Source organism: Glossina fuscipes, unplaced genomic scaffold (assembly GCF_014805625.2).
Source record: "Glossina fuscipes isolate IAEA_lab_2018 unplaced genomic scaffold, Yale_Gfus_2 1, whole genome shotgun sequence".
Lineage (NCBI taxonomy): Eukaryota > Metazoa > Arthropoda > Insecta > Diptera > Glossinidae > Glossina > Glossina fuscipes.
Genome location: NW_023998415.1, coordinates 50,421,176 through 50,442,298, shown reverse-complemented (window position 1 = coordinate 50,442,298; position 21,123 = coordinate 50,421,176). Strand labels below are relative to the sequence as shown.

The 21,123-nt window shown below is 32.0% G+C and overlaps 1 protein-coding gene across 1 annotated transcript in view; it reads left to right on the top strand.

Moving 5' to 3' along the window:
* The first annotated feature begins 72 nt into the window (after positions 1-72).
* The window catches only part of LOC119645243 (ecdysone-inducible protein E75), a 129,791-nt gene continuing 108,740 nt past the window's right edge, over positions 73-21,123 (top strand). Inside the window, exon 1 of the mRNA XM_038045337.1 lies at positions 73-328. Within this exon, the coding sequence (XP_037901265.1) occupies positions 187-328 (142 nt within the window). The 5' untranslated portion in view covers positions 73-186. The remainder of the gene's footprint in view (positions 329-21,123) is intronic.

Here is a 21,123-nt window from a genome sequence, read left to right as displayed (position 1 = left end):
TATACATATATATATATATATATATACATATATACATATATATATATGTATAAGTTATAATTATAGTGTAAGAAGGGAAATAACACTCTCGCAATTTAACAGTTTAGCAATCTAAGCATTCGTATAAAAACACTGCTTACTTCTTTGCTGCTATTGTCTTCGATTTCAACAAACCTTTGTAAATTTATGAAACTGTTATCTGCAAAAGTTAACCTCAAACGCGATAGAAGACGTTTTGCCAAAATGATAGTCGGCAGCCTTGAGGAGTTGTTTGCAAGTGCAAAGCCAATTGATGAAACCGAACGTCTAATAGGACGGGTATTGGCCGGTGAGTTACTAGTTATTATTGCAATAAAAATAGAAATAATTTTCAACAATTAAACTCAGGTATTAAACCCACAGCTTTCAGTACCAAGTTCCCGTTCAGAAAAACTTTTAAATTGTGGTAAAAGCAAAATAAGGAATATTCTCACACTTGTGCTAAATTTCAGAATTTCTTTTCACTCTTTACCACAATGGCAGCTCCGCAAATAGATATTAGCCAGAGGAACCGATAAATAGGCGAGTGAACTGACGGAAATGACTAAATCAATGTTGACCTACTTCTTTGTGGGGCGCTAGTTAACGCGACGTGCTATCGGGCGCCGTGAGGTAAAGCTATATAGGCCGGTGCTCACGTCTTAAATGAGATATGAAACCAATAATAACAATAATAAGGGATGAACGATTAGTTAGCTAGGAAGGTTAGAGAAAGAGAGAGAGAGAGAGAGAGAGAGAGAGAGAGAGAGAGAGATAAATAGAAACAAAAAGTATATGTATTTACATATATATATATATGTCTGGCCACTTAGTGGTTGTATCCTATACAGCTAAACACGCTTGGGGTTAACATAGATTATAGGCAGAGGAAGGAGGGAAAAAAGGAATTGTATATTAGTTAATCTAATAAATTCAATGTTTTTATTACATTTTCTGTGGCCCATAAAATACTTATTGATAATCCATACACATGCATACATTTTTGGAACCTTATCAATGATGAGTTTGCGAGTTATTATGTTTTTAAATAACATTATTCTTAGTCATTCGTGGTCGTTCTATAGTGGAATAGAATTTTCAAATGTAATCATTATAGATGATAGAGATGAATTTAAGTCGTCATTACGCATTGTGATGTTGTATTGATCCAGGGTAAACTTTTTGACACTACGACTTCTGCTAAAAGAAAAATAAAAGACAAACCGATTTGTTTTAGGCATACGTTAGGGAGGCTTTAATAGATTTGAATGTATATCTTATCAATGCCTTTGTATTGAAATGTTAGTCGACGACAATAGAATTGGTTTTACGTAAATCCAATCGACATGAAATTATAAAAATTGAACTCATTTTTCTTTGAGAGCAAAAATTGAAACAATTTTTTTTTTCTTGAAAACACCCACGTAATGATAGTCAATATTCATGAGAATACAACTATATAATTTCGTTTTTTTATTTCTTTATTTATTTTTATATACATATATATATATATATATATATACATATATATTTTCTTTTTATTCTCGTTCTAATGTGAACGCAAGTTTCACTTTTATTCATTTGGATACGTCAGTGATGTGCCATTAGTTTATTTGTTAGCTCGTTTGTTTGGCTTTTGTTTTCTTGTTGTTGTGTTGTTGTGTTGTTGTTTTTTTTTCAGAGTCCAAGTATTGTTTATGTTAATATGCTTTATTTGCTTTATCTATAGGTGAATGTGTACTTGTGGGAGGGCAATGAACTGACACTTTCATAAAGCTTAACCTAAATTTTTTATAACATTTGATAATGTGTTTGTGAGCGTATAATATTTTTATGATAAATACGCTTAGAGGAGATATAGCCGCTCATTAAGTTAAGTTGGAAATTAATAAATCGCAACGTAAATTAACGCTGTTTGAAGGTTTTGTATTAATCATTGATTCTCTTAAAATTTATGAGGGGCCTATATAATGAAATTAAACTCATTCATTATTTTTTAATTCTATTTACTTTTTTTCTAACAATACGCTTAAGAAAAGTTCTCTGCATATACACAATACGTATGAGTGATTATTAAGTATTGTATTTATTGTGTGCATGATTTTGTGTATTCGATAAAGAGCGCTGAAGCTGGTTATGAACTGTACGCTCAATCCTTTCTATTAAAATATATTTGGAAATATTGTAATACTCACTCGTTACGTCTGTCATATGTATAATGATTTAGTATTGTTTTGTTAATAGAGACACACGTGCATTCATTCAATTCAGTCGGTCTTTCTTCTCTTGTCTGATTCCTGTTTAGGTAAACTAAGCTAATAAGTTATAATATAAGGTATGATTTCATTTCGATGAAGGCGACTAAACAGCAAGCTCAAGAGCACACTCGCTATAGTGGAAACTACAAGACAGTATGAAAAAAATGACTAAATATTTTGCGCCACTTCGCTTAATAAAGTTCTTCATACAACGACTTTGCAAAATTAAGCGTTGTTTGGGAAGTGGTCAAAAAAGTGACCCAATCCAGATAATTTTCAATAGCGTTCGCCCTTGGGCCAGAATACGTCGGTGTACCAAATTTTCATCAAAATATCTCGAAAATTTCAAGCTACGGGTTGTACGGGCAGAATCGAAGAAGAACGGACTGCGAAGAAGAAATCTGTATAATAAAAGGCATGTCTATATCGCAAATAATAGGGTATATCGAATATATACTTTCATCGGAAACTTGCAACTAATAGCAGACAACGTTCAGCACGATTGCTAACTCAAAATTTATGACTATCCGTCCTATAATACCACAGCTAATATTTTAACACTTATTTTTATAAATTTCTCTAAGCAATTAAGATTTTGTCCCAACGCAAACCTTTTTCTATTTTACTGTCAACTCGTATTTTGTGACTGAAGCGACTGCATTTTGAAATATTAAAGTAACTAGTCTATATGTCATGCGCAGAAGATTGAAGTCCTGGCTTCTGAATAAATTCGCATCATGCACAATGCATTATGCATACACTCATAAAACTCTTGCGAAATTGTCTAAGGATCCTAAGTTTGAGCAATAAGTAAGGTATCTGACAATAGAGGGGCTCGAAACAACAACGAAAAGATCTTTTAGTGAAAAATAGAAAGAAAAAACTGCGGGTCACGTTATATCAAATTCCATAGCATTCGATAAGTTACTAGTAGGGGTTTAACCGCCCCAGAGAATAAGCGAACTTTGCTTGTTTCTTTCACTATCGTGGAAAATGAATTTCACGTTGTGATTAGGCGTTGTTTGTGGAAACGTAGGAGAAAAACTGAAAGAGGCTCGTCAAACACTACAGGGAATATGGTTAATATGGACGTACAAACATCATTCAAGTCGTCCAATTGAACATATAACACCAGAAACGATTAAAAAAATTCCTGATACGCCGTATGCATTCCTTACGACTACGTTGTTAACATTTTGCACCAAAAATTAACTGCCTTAAAATCTTTTCCGTGTAGATACTTCGATCAGGAATTTAGAATTACTTAAGATCGATTCAATCGAGTTTTTACGTCTTCCGCGTCATAACGTATACAAAATGAAACCATCACTACGGACTACATATAATTACGGGAAGGGTGAAAAGACTGGATTTCGCCAGATGAAAATGTGTCAAAGCGGGCAAGGTAGAAATTATTGGAAAGAGCTTACGCTACCACGTCTTTTTCGAGGCATTGCATACAACATAAGCGTCATACATTACTTTAAAAAGGGCAGACCGACAACACGCGCATATCATTAGGCGGTTATCGTATGGATTGAATGAAAAAATCAAAAACAAGCACCCGCATTTGAAATCATTGCTTAACGATTAGTCCTTCTTCGTGCTACTGTACTAACGCGCTTATGCACCAACACCGCATAGCAAAAGACTACTGGCTTGATAATCGCGCTTCTAAAGTACTTGGCCTGTCAAAACTAACACTCATTAAATAATCCTGACGCTGAAATTGATTAGTACGAAAAACAAACTTTTAGGCAGCTAACTTGGAGAACGACCGAGTATTGATCAAAATAAAGTCGCTAATCCAATTTCAAAGGAAAGCAGTATATCAGTACATCGATCGCCGTTTGGTCAAAACGAAGCAGGAAATCAGTCTGACCGCCGAATTATTGAGTTTCCTACATAGTATAGCGCTATAAACGTACGCTTAAAGGGCAAATATCAATATATTGTAAACTTCCGTACTCCCCTTTGCAATTACGTCACATTAAATACAAAAGAACTTTAAAGAAAACCAGCAGCGGAGACAATAAAGAATAAAAAATAAATTTGCTTCGCTGCCCAGGTTCAATCTAACGACAATTTCTAATGAACCTGAAACTTTACATTCAAATATAGAAGATGCATAAAAAACTGTATAACGAGGTGTAATATCCGCCAATTTTTTTTATTTTTGAGAAAAACCTATTACACGTGTCAGTTTTTTCGCTATGTATATACTTTTCATGCCATTATTCACTATCTTGCTTGCGTGTTTGACGTTTTTCTTCCCTTCTCTGTCATGGCCTAGAATATCACGAACGATTTTAGACTTGCTTTTCTTAGTAAGATACTGTTATTGTTGCTGTTGTAGTTCTTGTTTGTTATTTCATCCTAGTCGTAGACATTAATGTATATATATATATGTAGGTATATATAGTTATATATATATAAGCGCTTATATATATATCGCTTGATGTTTTTGTTGTAATTGTTGAAATGAAAATGAAATTTTTATGTACGCACCATCAACGAAACGTATCTCAATAATAATAATAAAAGAACATAAAAAAAAGTGAACAAAACTCTAGTTCAATGACCGAAAGTATCCGTGGCCTAGATTGTGCGTATATATCAGAAACGACAACGTAAACCTTATAAACATACATTTGCTTTTATTCATTTTGTTTCTATCTTTCTCTTTCTGCCGCTCCCTCTATTCATTTCTTCGTTTATGAGATTGTCTCCTATTTGTAATGAAGCGATGAACGACAGAAACATTTCGTTTTACGCACGAATTCTTTCAGTAAAAATTTGAATTTTAATATTTTTGGAAAAATGAATTGATTCACTCGAGTTCCTCTGCTTTGTTTTATTGGCTGGACTTTTTAAGTCTTTCAGTCTTTCATATGGAAAGATTTTTTCCGAAAGTTTCCGTTATAGAGAGTCGTTGCCAAGGGAACATACCAATTTTTATCGCCGTCCTTCGATTGTGCAAGGAAAAAATAATCACGGTTAAAGGAGAGGCTTTAGACTCAAATCGAAAGAAAATTTATCGAAAACGGATAACAAAAGATTCTTGAAAAAAAACAAATTTTACAAAGACTAAACGAAAATAATTGTAGTTTTGTTAAAGATGGAAACAGAAAGTACTTTTATTTATTAAAATGATCTCATTTAAATTTAACGGGTGGCTACGTGGGAGCAATGATATTTACCTTCCGGATTCAAATGATTTCTTGCAAAAAGAATGGGGGTACGAGCTTTTCTTTCTTTTTACTGTTTTTCTTAATTTTTCAGTTTTACGTTCAGATAACTCTTTACATTGCACGTTGCATTTTGAAACGACGCGAGTAGATCTGCGCAATTACTGTGAATGGTTGGTCGAATCAAGCTATTAAACTTGCCACCTATACGGGTAAGTATACGAATTGCCACCAGTTGCCACCAATTCGTATACTTTGCCATATATTCTTCTCCTTGCATTTGCCTAGAAAAAAATAAATGAAAATCTTAGCGCTTCTCACTTCCTTTCCTTAAACAGAAAGCTGTATACTGTGCTCTGGCATCTGCGTCGTTTAAATTTATAGTTGTCCCACTTTCCACCCTTTTATGTCACCCCCCACAGAACCAATTTCGCTTTTCTCTTGTGTTTGCGCACATTTTATTCTTTCCACCACATCCTGCATCATCACCATCATCATTTTCAATGGCTTTGGCCTTGGAAATACAGTATATCTCGCTATACAGGCAGCGTACAATGACCCAGGCCTTCAACAACATTATCTATGCATACTTACGCACAAGTTGTACTACTCTAACAACACCATATACTTAACATCTAGCATAATATACTATTTACACGTAAAAAAATTTCTCTTCATTCCTATTCGAAAGATAAGCCAACCTCAATAAAAATATGTACATACATATACATAAATTTAGAAATCACAATCTATCTCGGTAAATTTGTTGGAATTAACAAACAAATTTTTCATAACATTGGTTATATAGTATTTTGTCACGCCCACCTACCTACTCATTGATGATGGCTTTACTGTTCCCTTTCTAGAAGCTTGAATTTTAGCTGTAAGAAGCTCATAAAGATATGCATTCCGTCCAACAGTGCCAAAAGTTTTCATCTTATCGCTTATATCTGTAAAATCTATAAGATGCAGACATATAATTTCATTCTATCTTTCCGGAGAAAATTAAAAATATTAAGTATTAAGATACTTAACACTATGTCTTTAGGAACATAATATAAAAAGATATCTCAGAAATGTTTTAAAGTTTTCGACTGCTAAAATCCACTGCTTTAGATTGATCTCCAACAACCACAAACAATCTATGCAAAATGCATAAATTCTGTCATTCTATCACGCGACTGTTCATTTTTTAGCTACCCTACCTGTCTTTACGTCAATCTACTTCTTGCATAGACTTTTCCCACGTTCTCGATACTTTCAACATTTTAGTCGAATTTTTTCATACACTATCATCTCTTTCCCCCCTTCCTCGAGAGGAACAAGCTCTGGCTAGTCGATGACAGAGTTATCAGTTAAGTCAGGGAGAGCGACAGAGTCAGAAAAGCAAGAAAATTCAACTATCGGGTCTAATTTTGCCTGGATAATAACTACTTATGTCGCTATTCTGTAACTATTATCCCAATTTCAATGTCACTTATTACATATTATTCGTTATATATTATTGTCCTCTAGTGTTGGCTATCCGTCACGTCTTATTTTCTATTACCTACAGCTCATTGTAAGTCCGCTTGATGTAGCAAGTCGTTTGCGTAAGCACATTGTATTTCACTTGGAAGTGATTTTTGGCACCTGGGAGGCCCCATCAAGTGTATGGAGTAGTATGTCCTTGATTAGTTTGAATGTCGAAATGAATTCAGTCCTGTCTGCCGGAAATTTGGTGTAGAAGAACAAGTTTCGTTTGAACGAGCTTTTCTTTTTCTTCACTTATCGCTTATTAATGTTATCAACAGTACCGTAGATTTATAATCGGTTGGGTATATTTAGTTCTTCCGCTAACAATCATGCGTACTGCGTAGTGATGATAATGTGACAAAGAGTTGAGTTTGGAAGAGCATAATTTTTTCATAAATAATTTTTTTCCTGCTTCTTATTCTTTTATCTCTATTTTTTTACTATTATTGTTTTTTTTAATTCAACTCAAATGTATAGGAAGCTGGCCGGCTCTCCGTTGGTGATTCAATCGATTTTTTCTCGGTGTTAGTGGAAATTAACACGAAAATAATAAAAATAATCTGTTAAAAAAAATATTGTTAGTTATTGTTGGTATTGAGTTATGACCCCATAAACTGTAAACTACACAATTGAACGGTGTTGTATTTTAGGATGGTTGCATGTAGAGGTGGTTGGGGGATACAGCCGTACTCTACATTATTATCAGCTCTTCTTATGTTATATGTGTATGCGATTGAGCGATCTTACGCTGGATGTATTGTGGATTGTCAGTTAATATTAAATTTGTTATTTTTTATTGTTTTTGTTGTTTTGTCTTGTTGTGTTTGCGTAGGATTAAAAAAAGAATTTTGATAATTATATATGAACATGCTTATGAATATCAAGTATATATATGCACATACGCATGTGTGTCGACAGATAACCTACAAAGATATTAATCAAATATCCGACTTTTATCGCTGCTACCCGTTTAGAAATTTCAAACACCAAATTTCGTATTAGAGAATTGAAAATAAAAGACGGTGGATTTCCCGAAAACATTTCGACTTAATCGAAATGAGGTTCAGATAATACATTTATTGAACATTTCTAAATCCTTCCGTCTTTTTCCTACAGGCTATACGCTTCACTATTCCTTTTTGTAGTCATCCGGTCAACAAAGCGTCACAAAGCATCACTCTAAACAAAGAAAAAAAAAAAATTATCTTCGGCTTGGGTGTTATCTTATAATATCCGCCATTAGTTTCTTGTGCAGAGCGTTAGTCATTGTGAGATAGGAATGTATACAAATATATAGATGTAAATACTGAAATCTATCTGCGTATCTTGTATCGTATATTATTCAAATTTACTTTTTTGGAACGATTTTCTAGTAATTTAAAGATTAATGTGCGCATTGAAAACCACATGTACGTGATATATTGATTTGCTAACTTGACATAGAAAGTTTAGTGAAGAAAAACTTTAAATTCAACTTAAATATCGGAACTGGTGATATTTACATCAATATCCTCGTTGAGACGGAAAAAAGTTAGACAGAAAGTATTGAAATCGTAACCATGATTTCAAAAGATGGACGAGCGACCTAATAGTATCTCAACAGTATTTTTGGAAAGCGGGCACATATTTTACTACAAATACTTGATAAGCACACGTAACTGCTTTCGTTGTTATTACCAAAAAGTAAAATCGAATTACTGAAAATAGACCAAATCTAATATATTCAGCACGCCCACTAAAAAATATCGTTATATGGCTTAATAAGAAAATTTCAGCTTCGGATGCCGTTGAAGTATTAATATATGCGCCCAACTTCGCAGTGACAAATGCGGGATTTTTGAATTATAAAGCAATTTGATGTACAAGGACCCAAAAATTCATGTCCCTTCTTTCTGAAAATACAATCGAAATATTTTTGTCATCATCACCCAACAAATACAGTGATGTATAGCGCAAAGATCGCAAATGGTATGATCTTTTAAGAGTGAATTAAGAATTGATTGAGCAAAATGTTAGTACAATGTCAAAGAATCTTTACATAACTTAACTAAAAAACAAGTAAAAAAGTTACATTCTCGCGTACCACTATGCTTTTTGGATGCGACTCTCCAAGTTGTTTTATTTGATACACGTATCGCCGGTATTATCACGAAAAAATTAATCCACTAGTTCGCAGTGTCTACCATATCCATTTCAGAATCAGCCCATTTTTGGGAAGATAATATATCTTCATTTGAGGAATGTAGAAAATACTTTTAAGTATTCTATCTTGTTTCCCTTACGATAAATAACCATAAAACCTAAAAAAATGAAAAAAATGAAAATTTAATCACTTGTAACTTTGTGTAAGCATGGCCGATTTTTTCAATTTTTCCACATAAATAGTAGAGTGCTTCGTAAAGTAAATGTGGAAAATTGTAGGTTGTGTAACCTTTATAATTTTTAAGTAACGAGAAGAAACCCACAAATTTTTGCTAAGAAAAACGTAGTAGCGTTTAGTTTATGCTCCACTCGGAATTTTGTTCTGACCAATTTGGCTCATTTTTAATACCAACCTGCCTGCAAAAATTTTTAATGCTTCTACCAAATTTGAAGCCGATATCTTCTTTTATGCGACCAAGAAAGTGAGCACAACAAACGCCACATAGACACACAAACGAACAGACATGGATACATCAACTTAGAATGTCACAGTGATCAAGAATATATACTTTATAGGGTCTCTGAAGCTTCCTTTTGAGTTTTACATACATTATGGAGAAAAATAAAATGAGTATGCACGCATCCTTTAATGCTATAGTAGGTATAATAAATTAATTAAATTATTGTGGATCCGAATTTGTAATTATTTCTGCTTGTCAGAAGCGATTCGACCAATTTTTAAAAAGAAATTACAAGCTTTCCAAGTTAGTCTTTCCCCCTTCTTTAAACTAATTAATTAATACCTCTACGAAATTAATCCCAATAATAGCTACAATTGAATTGAATTTATTGCAATACGAATCATTTCATATGTAACATTGAACAGAATATATCAAATCTCTTTAAGATATCTTTTGTAATGATGATTTTCAAAACTCAGGCCCATGTTTTCGGTGTAAGAAATAACTTTTCAAAGATCGAGATTTTGACACGATCAAGCACAATCAAAAAAAATTTATAGATAATGGGACGCCAAGATTTACTCGAGAAGCGAAATGTAGTTTGTCTCCGTATTTGCCATATGTCTATTCGAAAATTTATGGGTGGTCAGAGAAGTTCAATCGAAATAAGCATGAAACATAAACACGTACACGCACATGCATGCTTACTTATACACAGCGTGTATGCATGTAATAGCAAAAAAATGTGATTGTTAAGTGTAGAGTCGTTGCCCATGTTTGACCTTCAATACACACACACAGATACAAGCCAAGCTATAGTTCGATCAATTTATTTATGCGCTTGTGCACATATATGTAAATGTGTTAAGTTGATAAATCGCAATGAAAACAAATTCTATAACAAAATAGAAAAAAAAAGAACGAACGATAATTTTTAAAGTCAGATTTAGCCCTGAATCATGTGTAAACAACACTTATACATACACGCAAACACACACATACGCGTGCGATATTAACTTTTTGTAAGCAATTTTTCAACATTAAATATTAACATTAACAACAATTATAGCGGCAACAATATCGATAAGGGGCCTTTTATTTTTACCTTACCCTTTATTGCTTTTATTTTTCAATTTATATTTGTTATATTTGTACATTTTTTCAAAAAATAATCTTGTCTTTTAATTAATAACGAATTTAACCTAAATGTCAGTCTTACACGTTACACAAACACAAACTCGCACAAAAATGCATATATGTATGTAAGCATAAACATGCTTACGTGTTTGTATGCAGCGGGAGTTAGAGCAGAGGCTCTCAAGAAACTGTTTACGTTTATCACACAAACAACGTCACATACACAAAGAGTATTAAGGTGAATGCACTTTTTGCATCCAATGCAGCACAACAACCTCGATCCAAATATACTTATACAAATGCTACTGTTGTTCACTGTTCAGTCATTCGTTCGCACACAACACAAAATAAAAAAATATAAAAAAATAAAAGAATATATATAAAGAATTCGCATCCTCTTACTTCAAACTTTTTGCAAGTCTAATACAACAATGTATCCTTTGTATAAGCAAATTTTAAAAACCGGCTTTTTTCAACATGTAAGGCAGGGTAGGACTATGGCCGAATGGATCTATTGACCATGATGACACAAGAGTGAAATTAAAATATTTTTGTTGTTCACTTTTTTTTTAAATTTTCTATTAAAATGACCAATTTGTTAAAAAAGCGACCAGTTTCTGTTAAAACGGCCAAAAACCATAGACAGTTGATTTACTCTTTTTATATAATACAAACAGCTCAATTTGTTTTTGTACCTACCTCTGAAAAAAAAACGAAAATCGTACGTGTGTGTTGAATGCATGCGTGTGTGTATGTGCATTCATTTGCATGAAATAATACAATTGTCATTTGCCTGCAATTAGTAAAAGTTTTCATTCATAGTAAATGAAAGCTTAAGGTATTTAGCCAAAGCTTTTTCTTCTTAGTAATAGAGCTTTTTTAACGGAAAATTAAGCTTTGCGGCGTATGTTAACCTTTCGCTTTTATATCACTAATTATCAATTTTGCATTTCCTCAGAGCGAGGTAAGGCTGAGAGTTTTAATTAAAAATATTCCCCTTTAACAGGTTAATATTTAAAGAAAATATGTTAATAAATGAATATTAGACAATGTAAAAAATATCGATACCTTTCAGAAGCAAAATTATTTATATTGATACCTAATTATAATGTTTGTTTAAATAAGAACGCAATTTGCAACCTAAGAGCATGAAAATTATCGCTATTGTCCCAAACAGAAAGCGAGACTCATTTAATGTTTCTACAGACATTATGAACATTGAATTTATTACAATCAATTAATTCCTCGGAAACAAGATCTTTACTATTACTCCCGGTAGTTTTTACAGTATCTCGAATGAGTAATGAATAGTAAATTCTTTTTCTAGTAGATTCTGGCATTCGGTATATAACTCTAAACGGTTTCTTTTTTTATTACTTACGAAAGCTCCTGTGCCTGTTGTTATTCCCAAACTTGTGGCTTCTTCAAAATCCTTTCCCATCCTTTGATAGGTGTAACTAATCTCCCACGAATGGTACGATGTAATAAGAAATCTAACACTGACATTCTATAATGCAAATTTGTTGTTATTGTTATTTCAATTTTACCCTAAATTATTTTCATCGAATTGCAACTTTGCATTAAATGACATTTATTGCCACCAGGATAAGTTATAATTAATTACGTTGACAGGTGCACACATTAATTTCAGCTTATAGTTTAAGTTATGATTAATCGTGTGTGGTAACGAAATAGGTTATTTACATTATTACATTATTAAAAATATGTGGAAATGGGAGGAACATGATGTTGGCAGCAAGAGGCAGCAAGAGGACTAAGATTTAATATCAACGTAGTAAGCCAGAGTAATAGTAAATAACGAGAAAAGAATGAACGACACTAAACGCAATTAGTTTTTTTCCATTTTGCTCTTATATCATTCCTTACTTTTGGTGAAGAATTAGAGAAAAACACTGCATACATTTCAGGCGCATGGCAACTAACTGTGAGAAAATGTAGAAAGCTGGCTAAAATTAATTTATCTTTTTCGTTCCTATTATGAATAAATTTTTGTTGTCGTTGGAAAGAGATCTTCTACCCACAAACAGGCAATTAAATAAATCGGTACGTAAAGCGCTAAAATACATAGAATGTACAAATGTGTATCTTAAAAATAGGGACAAAGTTACAAGTTCCTTTAGTAATACAATCATTCCCCAAAAAATTGACGTTTTCACTAATTACTTCGAACTAAAAAATCAAAAATTGGTGTATATAATTATAATATAATAATAACACATGACTCCTCATATTCCGTGAGTAATCCCATAGGCTCACGTTACCTAAATTTATAGTTTGTCAGAATTTCATACTCAAATAAGTGCAATCTGACCGTTTCAGTAACAGACACCTAAGAGAAACCTTGAACTTATGTGGAAAATAATAATTAATTCGATAAGACCTAAATATCCTAAAATTCGATCTATTTACTCTAATGATGTGTATAAGCCATTAACACACATCTACTCGAGCAGACAAAATTCATAAAGAAGTGGACGTAGAAATTTTCTTCTTACAAGATTTCCGATAATGTATATGTATATATTTGTATATATGTATGTATATATATATATATATATATATATATATATATATGTATATATACGTTTAGGTTGTGTTCTAATTGTCTATCTGTCCGCAGTTGGAACTAATTCTTTGATTATGAAAAGAATTTGATTATCAAAGAAAAAAGTGGAAAGTTGAAATAGGCATAATTATGACAATGCGGCCTGATTTTGAACTTGTTCAGCGGGCTTTAATTACAACTTAATACTTTATAGACAATATAAGCACCATGAAAAGCGAACATCAATAGCAGTGATATATGCCCGTACACTATTCATTCAATATATAAATTCTCATGGAATTACATTTAAAGGTCAATTCAAAGCGGGTCACAACAGTTCGCCTTCATTCGCTTTCAATTTGTCTTGAAGCATATAAGCATACAAAAATGCAATGATATACAAAACACATAAATCCATTATAACAATCTTCTCTTTTAGGGGGTTAAATATCAATATGAGATGTATATATATGTTTACACGTATATAATAATAACAAAAGCAATAGCACCAAATAAAGGTGAGAGAGATATATATAAAAATGAAGAGAGGATAGGAACATTTTGCTCTACATTTTGCACGTGCGTCAGGCAGTTGTGTCAGGCAAATACACCTTCATACTTGTTCTTACATCGAACGGTTCAAGCTTCATTTTTATTGAAAGCTGTGCTTATAACATTTTTTATTTGTAGTTGTACTGCTTCTAAAAGCGGCTTGTCTTATGTATAAACTAAGAATATATTATACATAATTACATTTCAAATTTTGCTTTGATTTATTGTTTAAAACGTTTTCTGCTTTTTGCTCTATACCTCGTTTATTATAACATTTTTCAATTTTTTGAAAGTGCACATAGTTAGTCATAAAATCAGATATAAGCACGATGCTATTACAAGCTTATTTTTGATAAAACTAGAAGAAGGAAAAAAAATGAACGTATGAATCATCAATGTACGGAATTTTTCAACGTTGTGTATCTTAAAAGATTATATGCAAAATATTACCTTTCGTTAAAATAAATTACGTAGTTTTGCAACGTTGTAGAATTTCTGTTATGTCAAATGCAATCCACCAAAATAGCTTTAGCGTCCACAAAATGACTTTAGTTTGTACGTCTTTGGCGTGTTCACATTTAGCCTCACATTTCAACTTAAAAGATTACCTGAATTTTTTCCGATCGTTTATTTAAATGTTCTTGCCGAAAAACTTTCACTAACCTTAATAAAAATATAGATATATAAAAAATTATTTAAAAAGTTTTTAATAAGTTTTAATTATTTCTTCTTACAAATTAATAAAAGAAACATTCATCTCAAATAATAACAACAGTAAACATTAGTTGAGTTTTTATTTTTCAGTTTATTATCAATTGTTCGCACGATGTTTGTTATTTCTAGTATCCAACACATTCGATGGAAAGCAGCGCCATCATCTGGTGAAATGTTAATCAAGCGCTTTTCTTTGTACATAAGCGCTTGTGTAAAATTGGTGGACTTTTGCCGACAGCTTTGCAAAGTAGCAAAAGTAGCATAAGCCACAAATGCAATTTTATAATTTTAATTCGAAAATGTTCTTCAAATTACATTGAAAGGCAAAGCACAGAGTCGCTTATAATAAATAAAAAAATTGCCAAAAATAGTTGAGTGCCCAACTAACAACTTAAATTGCCAGATCGTTTAATTTGCAAAGCCGCCAGCTTTATGTGGTCCCGAAATCTGTTAAAAGAGCTTTATGTCTCACGAAATCTGTTAAAAGAGCTTTACGACTCACGAAAACTGTTAAAAGAGCTTTATGACTCACGAAATCTGTTAAACATATTCATTGAAAATGCAAATTGCCGTCGGCATTGCAAAATGAAAAAAGACCAGTAGGAGGTTTTCCAGCCCTTGAATGAATCACTGATAGTTTGATTGTTTTTTTCACGATACGAAACGCGGCCACACTTACCAAGATGGTATTTCATAATTGTTTGCCATAAATAAATATGTCAATTAAATATAAATTTTAAAATTTTATCTTTTTAAGTTTTCTTTTGTGATATTGTCAGTACTATAACAGCCCCGTTTTTAACGTTGGCTTTGCTTGCCTACCTTTAGGTGTAATATTAATGTATTGATTGATATTGCTTATACGTCCTGTTAGAATTTCTTTTTAGTTTTATCTTCTTTTTGATGACGAAATATGTTTATATGTTTATATATCTTATATTAACTGTAATCAAAGAATAATCTTTCCGTTTTCCTTCGTTTCCTATACTGTATAATGGATTCAAAGTTAAAATAGGAAAGAAAAGCCGCAATATGCTTTATTTTTTTATAAACGGTTTATTTATTTATTTATATGATTTATTCACTACTACTGTTGCTTTTGTTGTTAAATTGCCAAATTGTTCGTTTGTTTATATAGAATTTCAACAGATGTTTTTTATTGATTAGCAGAGAATTTGGAACAAATTGGGGACTTTAGCCTCCGATTCAACTCTGTCAATTGCACTTTCCATACCTAGCAAAAGTATCAACCGAGCTTGTGATGGCGTTGCCATTAATTACTAAAGTGATCATATCAACAAATGATGCTTTTTAAATCAAAATTTAAACAATTGATTTCCATTGAACTGACAATTTTCATGCATGCATACACCTACGTGCTTATAATAAATTCTTTTGCTCTGGATTTTAAAGAATATAAATTTACATAAAATATTAATTTGTTCAAAGTAATTACAAATCCAAGTGGAATCTATAAGTTTGAGTGAAAAGAAAAATATTGTATGTTACACTCAGAAGGAGGATTACTCAACTCACAAGTACTGTAAAGAAGCAGTTTTCTGAATACACATTTTACGTATTTGCAAACTCAAAAGAAAATTCAATACATCTCAAAGAATAACGGTGAAGAAGTAAAACAAGATTTCTTCCACTTTTTCACTACCAATAGTTAGCTGCAAATTTACTCCCGGATGAGATTAATTTAAAGGTGAATATATCAAAATTCTTAAGATGGATGATTATATATCCTCAGCGATACGAGATGAACGCCTATGTTTTTAAAATTTGTACGATGTTGAGGTTTATATTTTCTTTTTGCAAAATCATATTTTTCATTGAGTTAAAGAGAATCAATTTACTTGAGAGTTTCAGATGCTCTTGCTATCTGGTTGTCGTGTTTTTTGACCTTCCATTGATAGCACCTTGGATTTGGATGAGTTAGTTGGGTAATATTCCTCTTCTGTACCTTTGTACCTACGCCAATTATTCAGAAGTAACGAATATAGTATTACATTCATTGCATTTATCGCAAAAATCAATGTGTTAGTAATACACGAAAATATTTAATAAAAATCTGATAATTTTTACAATTTAACAATAATAGGAGGGATGATTATCTTAATTGTTTAGGATGAAAGTAGAAATTTTGGATTAGAAATGAGACATTGATTAATTAATTAATTATAATAAGAAAAAAAAAAATTATATCTCACGTTTCAGAGTAATATAGCTGCTAAAAGTTTATAAAACTCCTACGCAGCAGAGAATGTACTTTATAAAAAGGGCTAAAAATCAGTGTTTTTCAACTTTCGCATATCATCCGATAAGATTTATATGCAACTCGTCAAACGAATACATAAAAATCACAGAGCAATTGCAATGAATTGCAGATTAATACACGATATGGCTCAAAATTTGTTAATGACAAGTTATTCTTTGAATGTTTTTCTAAGATTGCTTGAGTTTCTGCTGCTCGCTTAAATTTGTTTGTTGCTACTTTGATAAATAATCATTGCAATTGAAACAATGACTTGCATTGCAACATCAATTTTAATATTTCTTTATTTATGTATTTATTTCCACTTTAAAGCCGGCAACGACAAGAAGAGCACAAAGAAGAGCTCTTACACTAATTCTAATCAGTATTGAAATCTAATCAAAGATGTAAACTATTTTGACTCTTCCATAATATTGAACGAGTTCCACCCAAATGGTTTATCTAATAGACGGATTTTAAAGGTTTAGGTGTAAGTAGGTAGCCAAGGTTGTATTACAGGCTCATTTACGCTTTGTATGACATTTTTTACACATGGGTCTTTCATTTTAGGTCTAATATTAATTAAAAACTAACTTGAATTTGTGGTTATAGCACGTTTACGACAACAGGTTTCAAACAAGTAGCACTGACCACTTTGTTCAAATTCGTAGTCACTGAACTTCAGAAAAAAAGAAGTCAACAGAATGTTAATGTACTTGGGGCTCAAGTATAAATAAACAAACAAATATATAAATAACAGTGAACGCAACAAAAAACCCTCTTAATTTCAAACATATTTGATTAATAAAAGCGGTCTGTCAATCAGTCAGTTTTCAATCCTGAGCGTCCCAGGCGTTGCACTTTTTTTGTTTTTTGCAATGTCTTTAAATAAGTAGACGACACGACGCGAAATCGGGAACCTCAGGGATAAACGTTTTAAAGGAAAAGCAACAATTGCGGTCTCATCATGATAGAGTAAAAGAAAAAAATGAATACAAAAATATATGAAATAATGCGGCTTAAGCCGAATCTGTCTGTTCTCTTTGTTATTCTTCTTATTTCGTTTGTTTGTTTCTCGTTCGTTTTTAATAATATTGTGGGAACAAAAAAGTTGCTGGCGTCTTTTGACCAACACTCAAAGACATTTTTTTTAGTACCTCATTTTCAAATCGCGTATACTCTCGATTGAATTAATAAAATTGGTTTCAACACTTCCTCCTCCCTTCCGCCCTTCACACTTACAGTACAATAAAATAATAAAAAAAAAAATAAATTGAAGAAGAGGCAGGAAGGAAAATGTAAATCAAATTATAAGAAGATGAGCGAAAAGCAGTCTTAAAACTAATGCAAACCGGAGGGTGGAAAAAAGAGGACCATTTTCTTTCTTTTTTTTTTGCCTTCTAATTATCCTTGCGTGAGAGCTGTGTCCTGTTTTATTCGATACAGTTGATACAGTTAGTCAGAGAACTCCAAAACTATCCTTTGGAAAAACGCTACAAAAATTTTTCTTGGCTTATTTTAATAATATGCGTAGTGTAGATGATGATTGCATAACTGTCGCAGTGCCACAAAGACTTTAAGAAGGCGTAAATATCAAGTTTCTTCGTGGTTTAATAAAGAGGAACTGACAGGCAAAAAGAACGAAAGATCGCTTTTTTATTGAGGTGTATCAACTTGGAGCCTTACAGAACTTCACACCCATACACTTCACCTCATCAAAATAGACGAACACGGCATTATAAAACATAACGCCCTTAATAGTAAACGTATCTGCAATTGAACGCATTTTTAATCTTAAACTCACAAGAGTGAAAATAAATGTTAGATTTTAGATTAGTTTCGCGGATATAAACTTGATTTATCAGTAAACTGATTTAATATTGACACATATTAAATGAGCTAACGAAGAATACGTTTACTTAAAAGATTGCTATATGTACATTTTAAAACAGTTAACAATTTGAATACAATCCAAGATATATATAAGCTGTTAAGGTTTTTCCACAAGCCGTTATGAGAACTTAGTACAAGCCCTTCTTGCCACAACAGCCGTAACCAAAGTAATGAACGACGCAGCACATGGGTGATGCGCTGAAACGATCAAATATGTGCATTAAATAAAAAACATGCGAATGAATTTTATTTTCAAATTATTATACCAAAGTAAAAGTAGATAGCGTTTCAAAAATAGAAAGAAACATGGGAGGTTTATACTATATTATGCATGTGTAGGTCGAGCAGAAATTACGGAATTTTTTTTCATGTGCATTTTGGTGAAATAATTGATATCTTAATCCTCGTGCTTACGAATGTGCTACCATCATCCACTTCAAATCGAAGCCGCTGATAAAATCACGTGTTTATATATTTTCGTTTCGTTTATTTGCGTAGATTGAATATCTTTCAATTTAAACCGTTTGGGGATTATATTCTTCACGCTTCATAACGATTATTCTATATTCGATTCTATTTTATTTTATTATTATTATTATTTGAATTTTAGACTAATGAAATGAATTCTTAGACTAAAAAAAAGACATTGAGCACTAGCAACACAGACTATCGGCTCTCTATTTTATTTTACTTTTACATTTTGTTTCGAAGAAAACTTATTAAACCCTATGTATATCAATCATATCATAAATATTTGCCTTTGATAACTGTGTTTGTTGATGTGGTTGCTGTCTAATTCCAATATTAGACAACGCACGAGCGAATATTGAATAGCAAATTTATAAATGTATGTCGCTTTGAATAGAACAAACACAAATAAAATCGACAAAACGAGTTTATTGGCCTTGAACTTCAGCAACAACATTAATAAAAACAACAAAAAGGAAATTAACTAAATAATAAAGTAATATACGAAGGCATGTATGTAAGAACACATTTGCATGTGTATATTCTTTTTTTTACTTTAATTCCACAGTCACATTCATTCACACTCTCTCACCAACACTTATATGTATATTAGAATTTATCTGGGCTTCTTTATCGCATATGTACGTAAATAGAGAAATCCAATGAGCAGAAACAATATCGTACCATTTAAAAATAAAATCATTGAAAAGGTTTAAGGTAAAATCATTGAAAGGCTTAAAATAAAATCATTGAAAAGGTTTCAATTCAAAGAGGCAATGTTTTTTAAGCATTCAAAATTAGTTCAATGGGTAAAAGCTGTATGAACAACAAGCAAAGCAGAATAAAACAGCATATACAATATGAATATAAATATAGTCCCTCTCTCCTCCTATAAATATTACGCATACCATAACAGTGCTTTATATATACGAGTGCATATAATTAAGATTTTACGGAAGTAGGCTTTTACATAAATGGGAGAGAAATTGTTCTCATTTGATAATCAGTTCAACTTTTTTTTTATTTTACTTAAAATGTTTTTTAATGTTTGTTCAACCACTCAATAGATGTCTCCTTTTAATGTAAATGAGGACGTAGGTTGCCGTTGTTGGTTTTATTCTTGTTGTTTTTGTCGTTGCTGTTGTTAGTAATTTGGCTTCACAGCTCGGAAAGTATGAAAGTGTTATTTTTTACTCGCGATACGCTCAGAAATTGGTCAATTGTGTCATATCAGTACACATGATAAACATTTTTCTCTTTGCTAAGTTCATTTATAGGTTTCTAAGTTTCAACGATCTAGATTTTTAATATTTCTTAGCACAGTAACAGCAGTGACGCTGTTGATTGGCAGCCATTTGACTGCTTGCCGCTTCATTCTCATTACTTGTACGGGAGAAATTCTGTTAAACGTTGTGATATGTAAAAAATGCTTACAAAGCTAAGGCATACAGCTGTCCCTCGTAGAATATGGCTAATTCTAAAAAATAATAGCGAATAATGCAATTTAAACTTGGATAAAATATAAATCAAAAAAAGGCGTACTGTGTTTTAAATGTATTGTATAATACGAGGAACGCTTATGTACAACTCTTAAATGCCCTTTTAAGCGAATATGCGCTATGGAACAAAAAAAAATTAAGCATTAGATAGCAAATACAATTTGCTTCGTTTATATCTCAACTTATCTCAACTTATATTGCCGAGTTTTGAGCTTTACGTTCGTCAAATCCCAGTGTGAAGAGATATTTTGATAACTAAAAAAAAATTTGTATTCCTTAACATTGCACATTCTTGTACCCACAACAATCCAAAACGACCGAAAATGTACTTCAAAATAGTATAATATTTCTCGTCAGCACTGAAATGCCATGAAATTAGAGACCGGAGATTATTAGAAGCATGAAAATATAATTTATCGGATACTTCTGAAATCATTTGTTGACGCAGATTAACG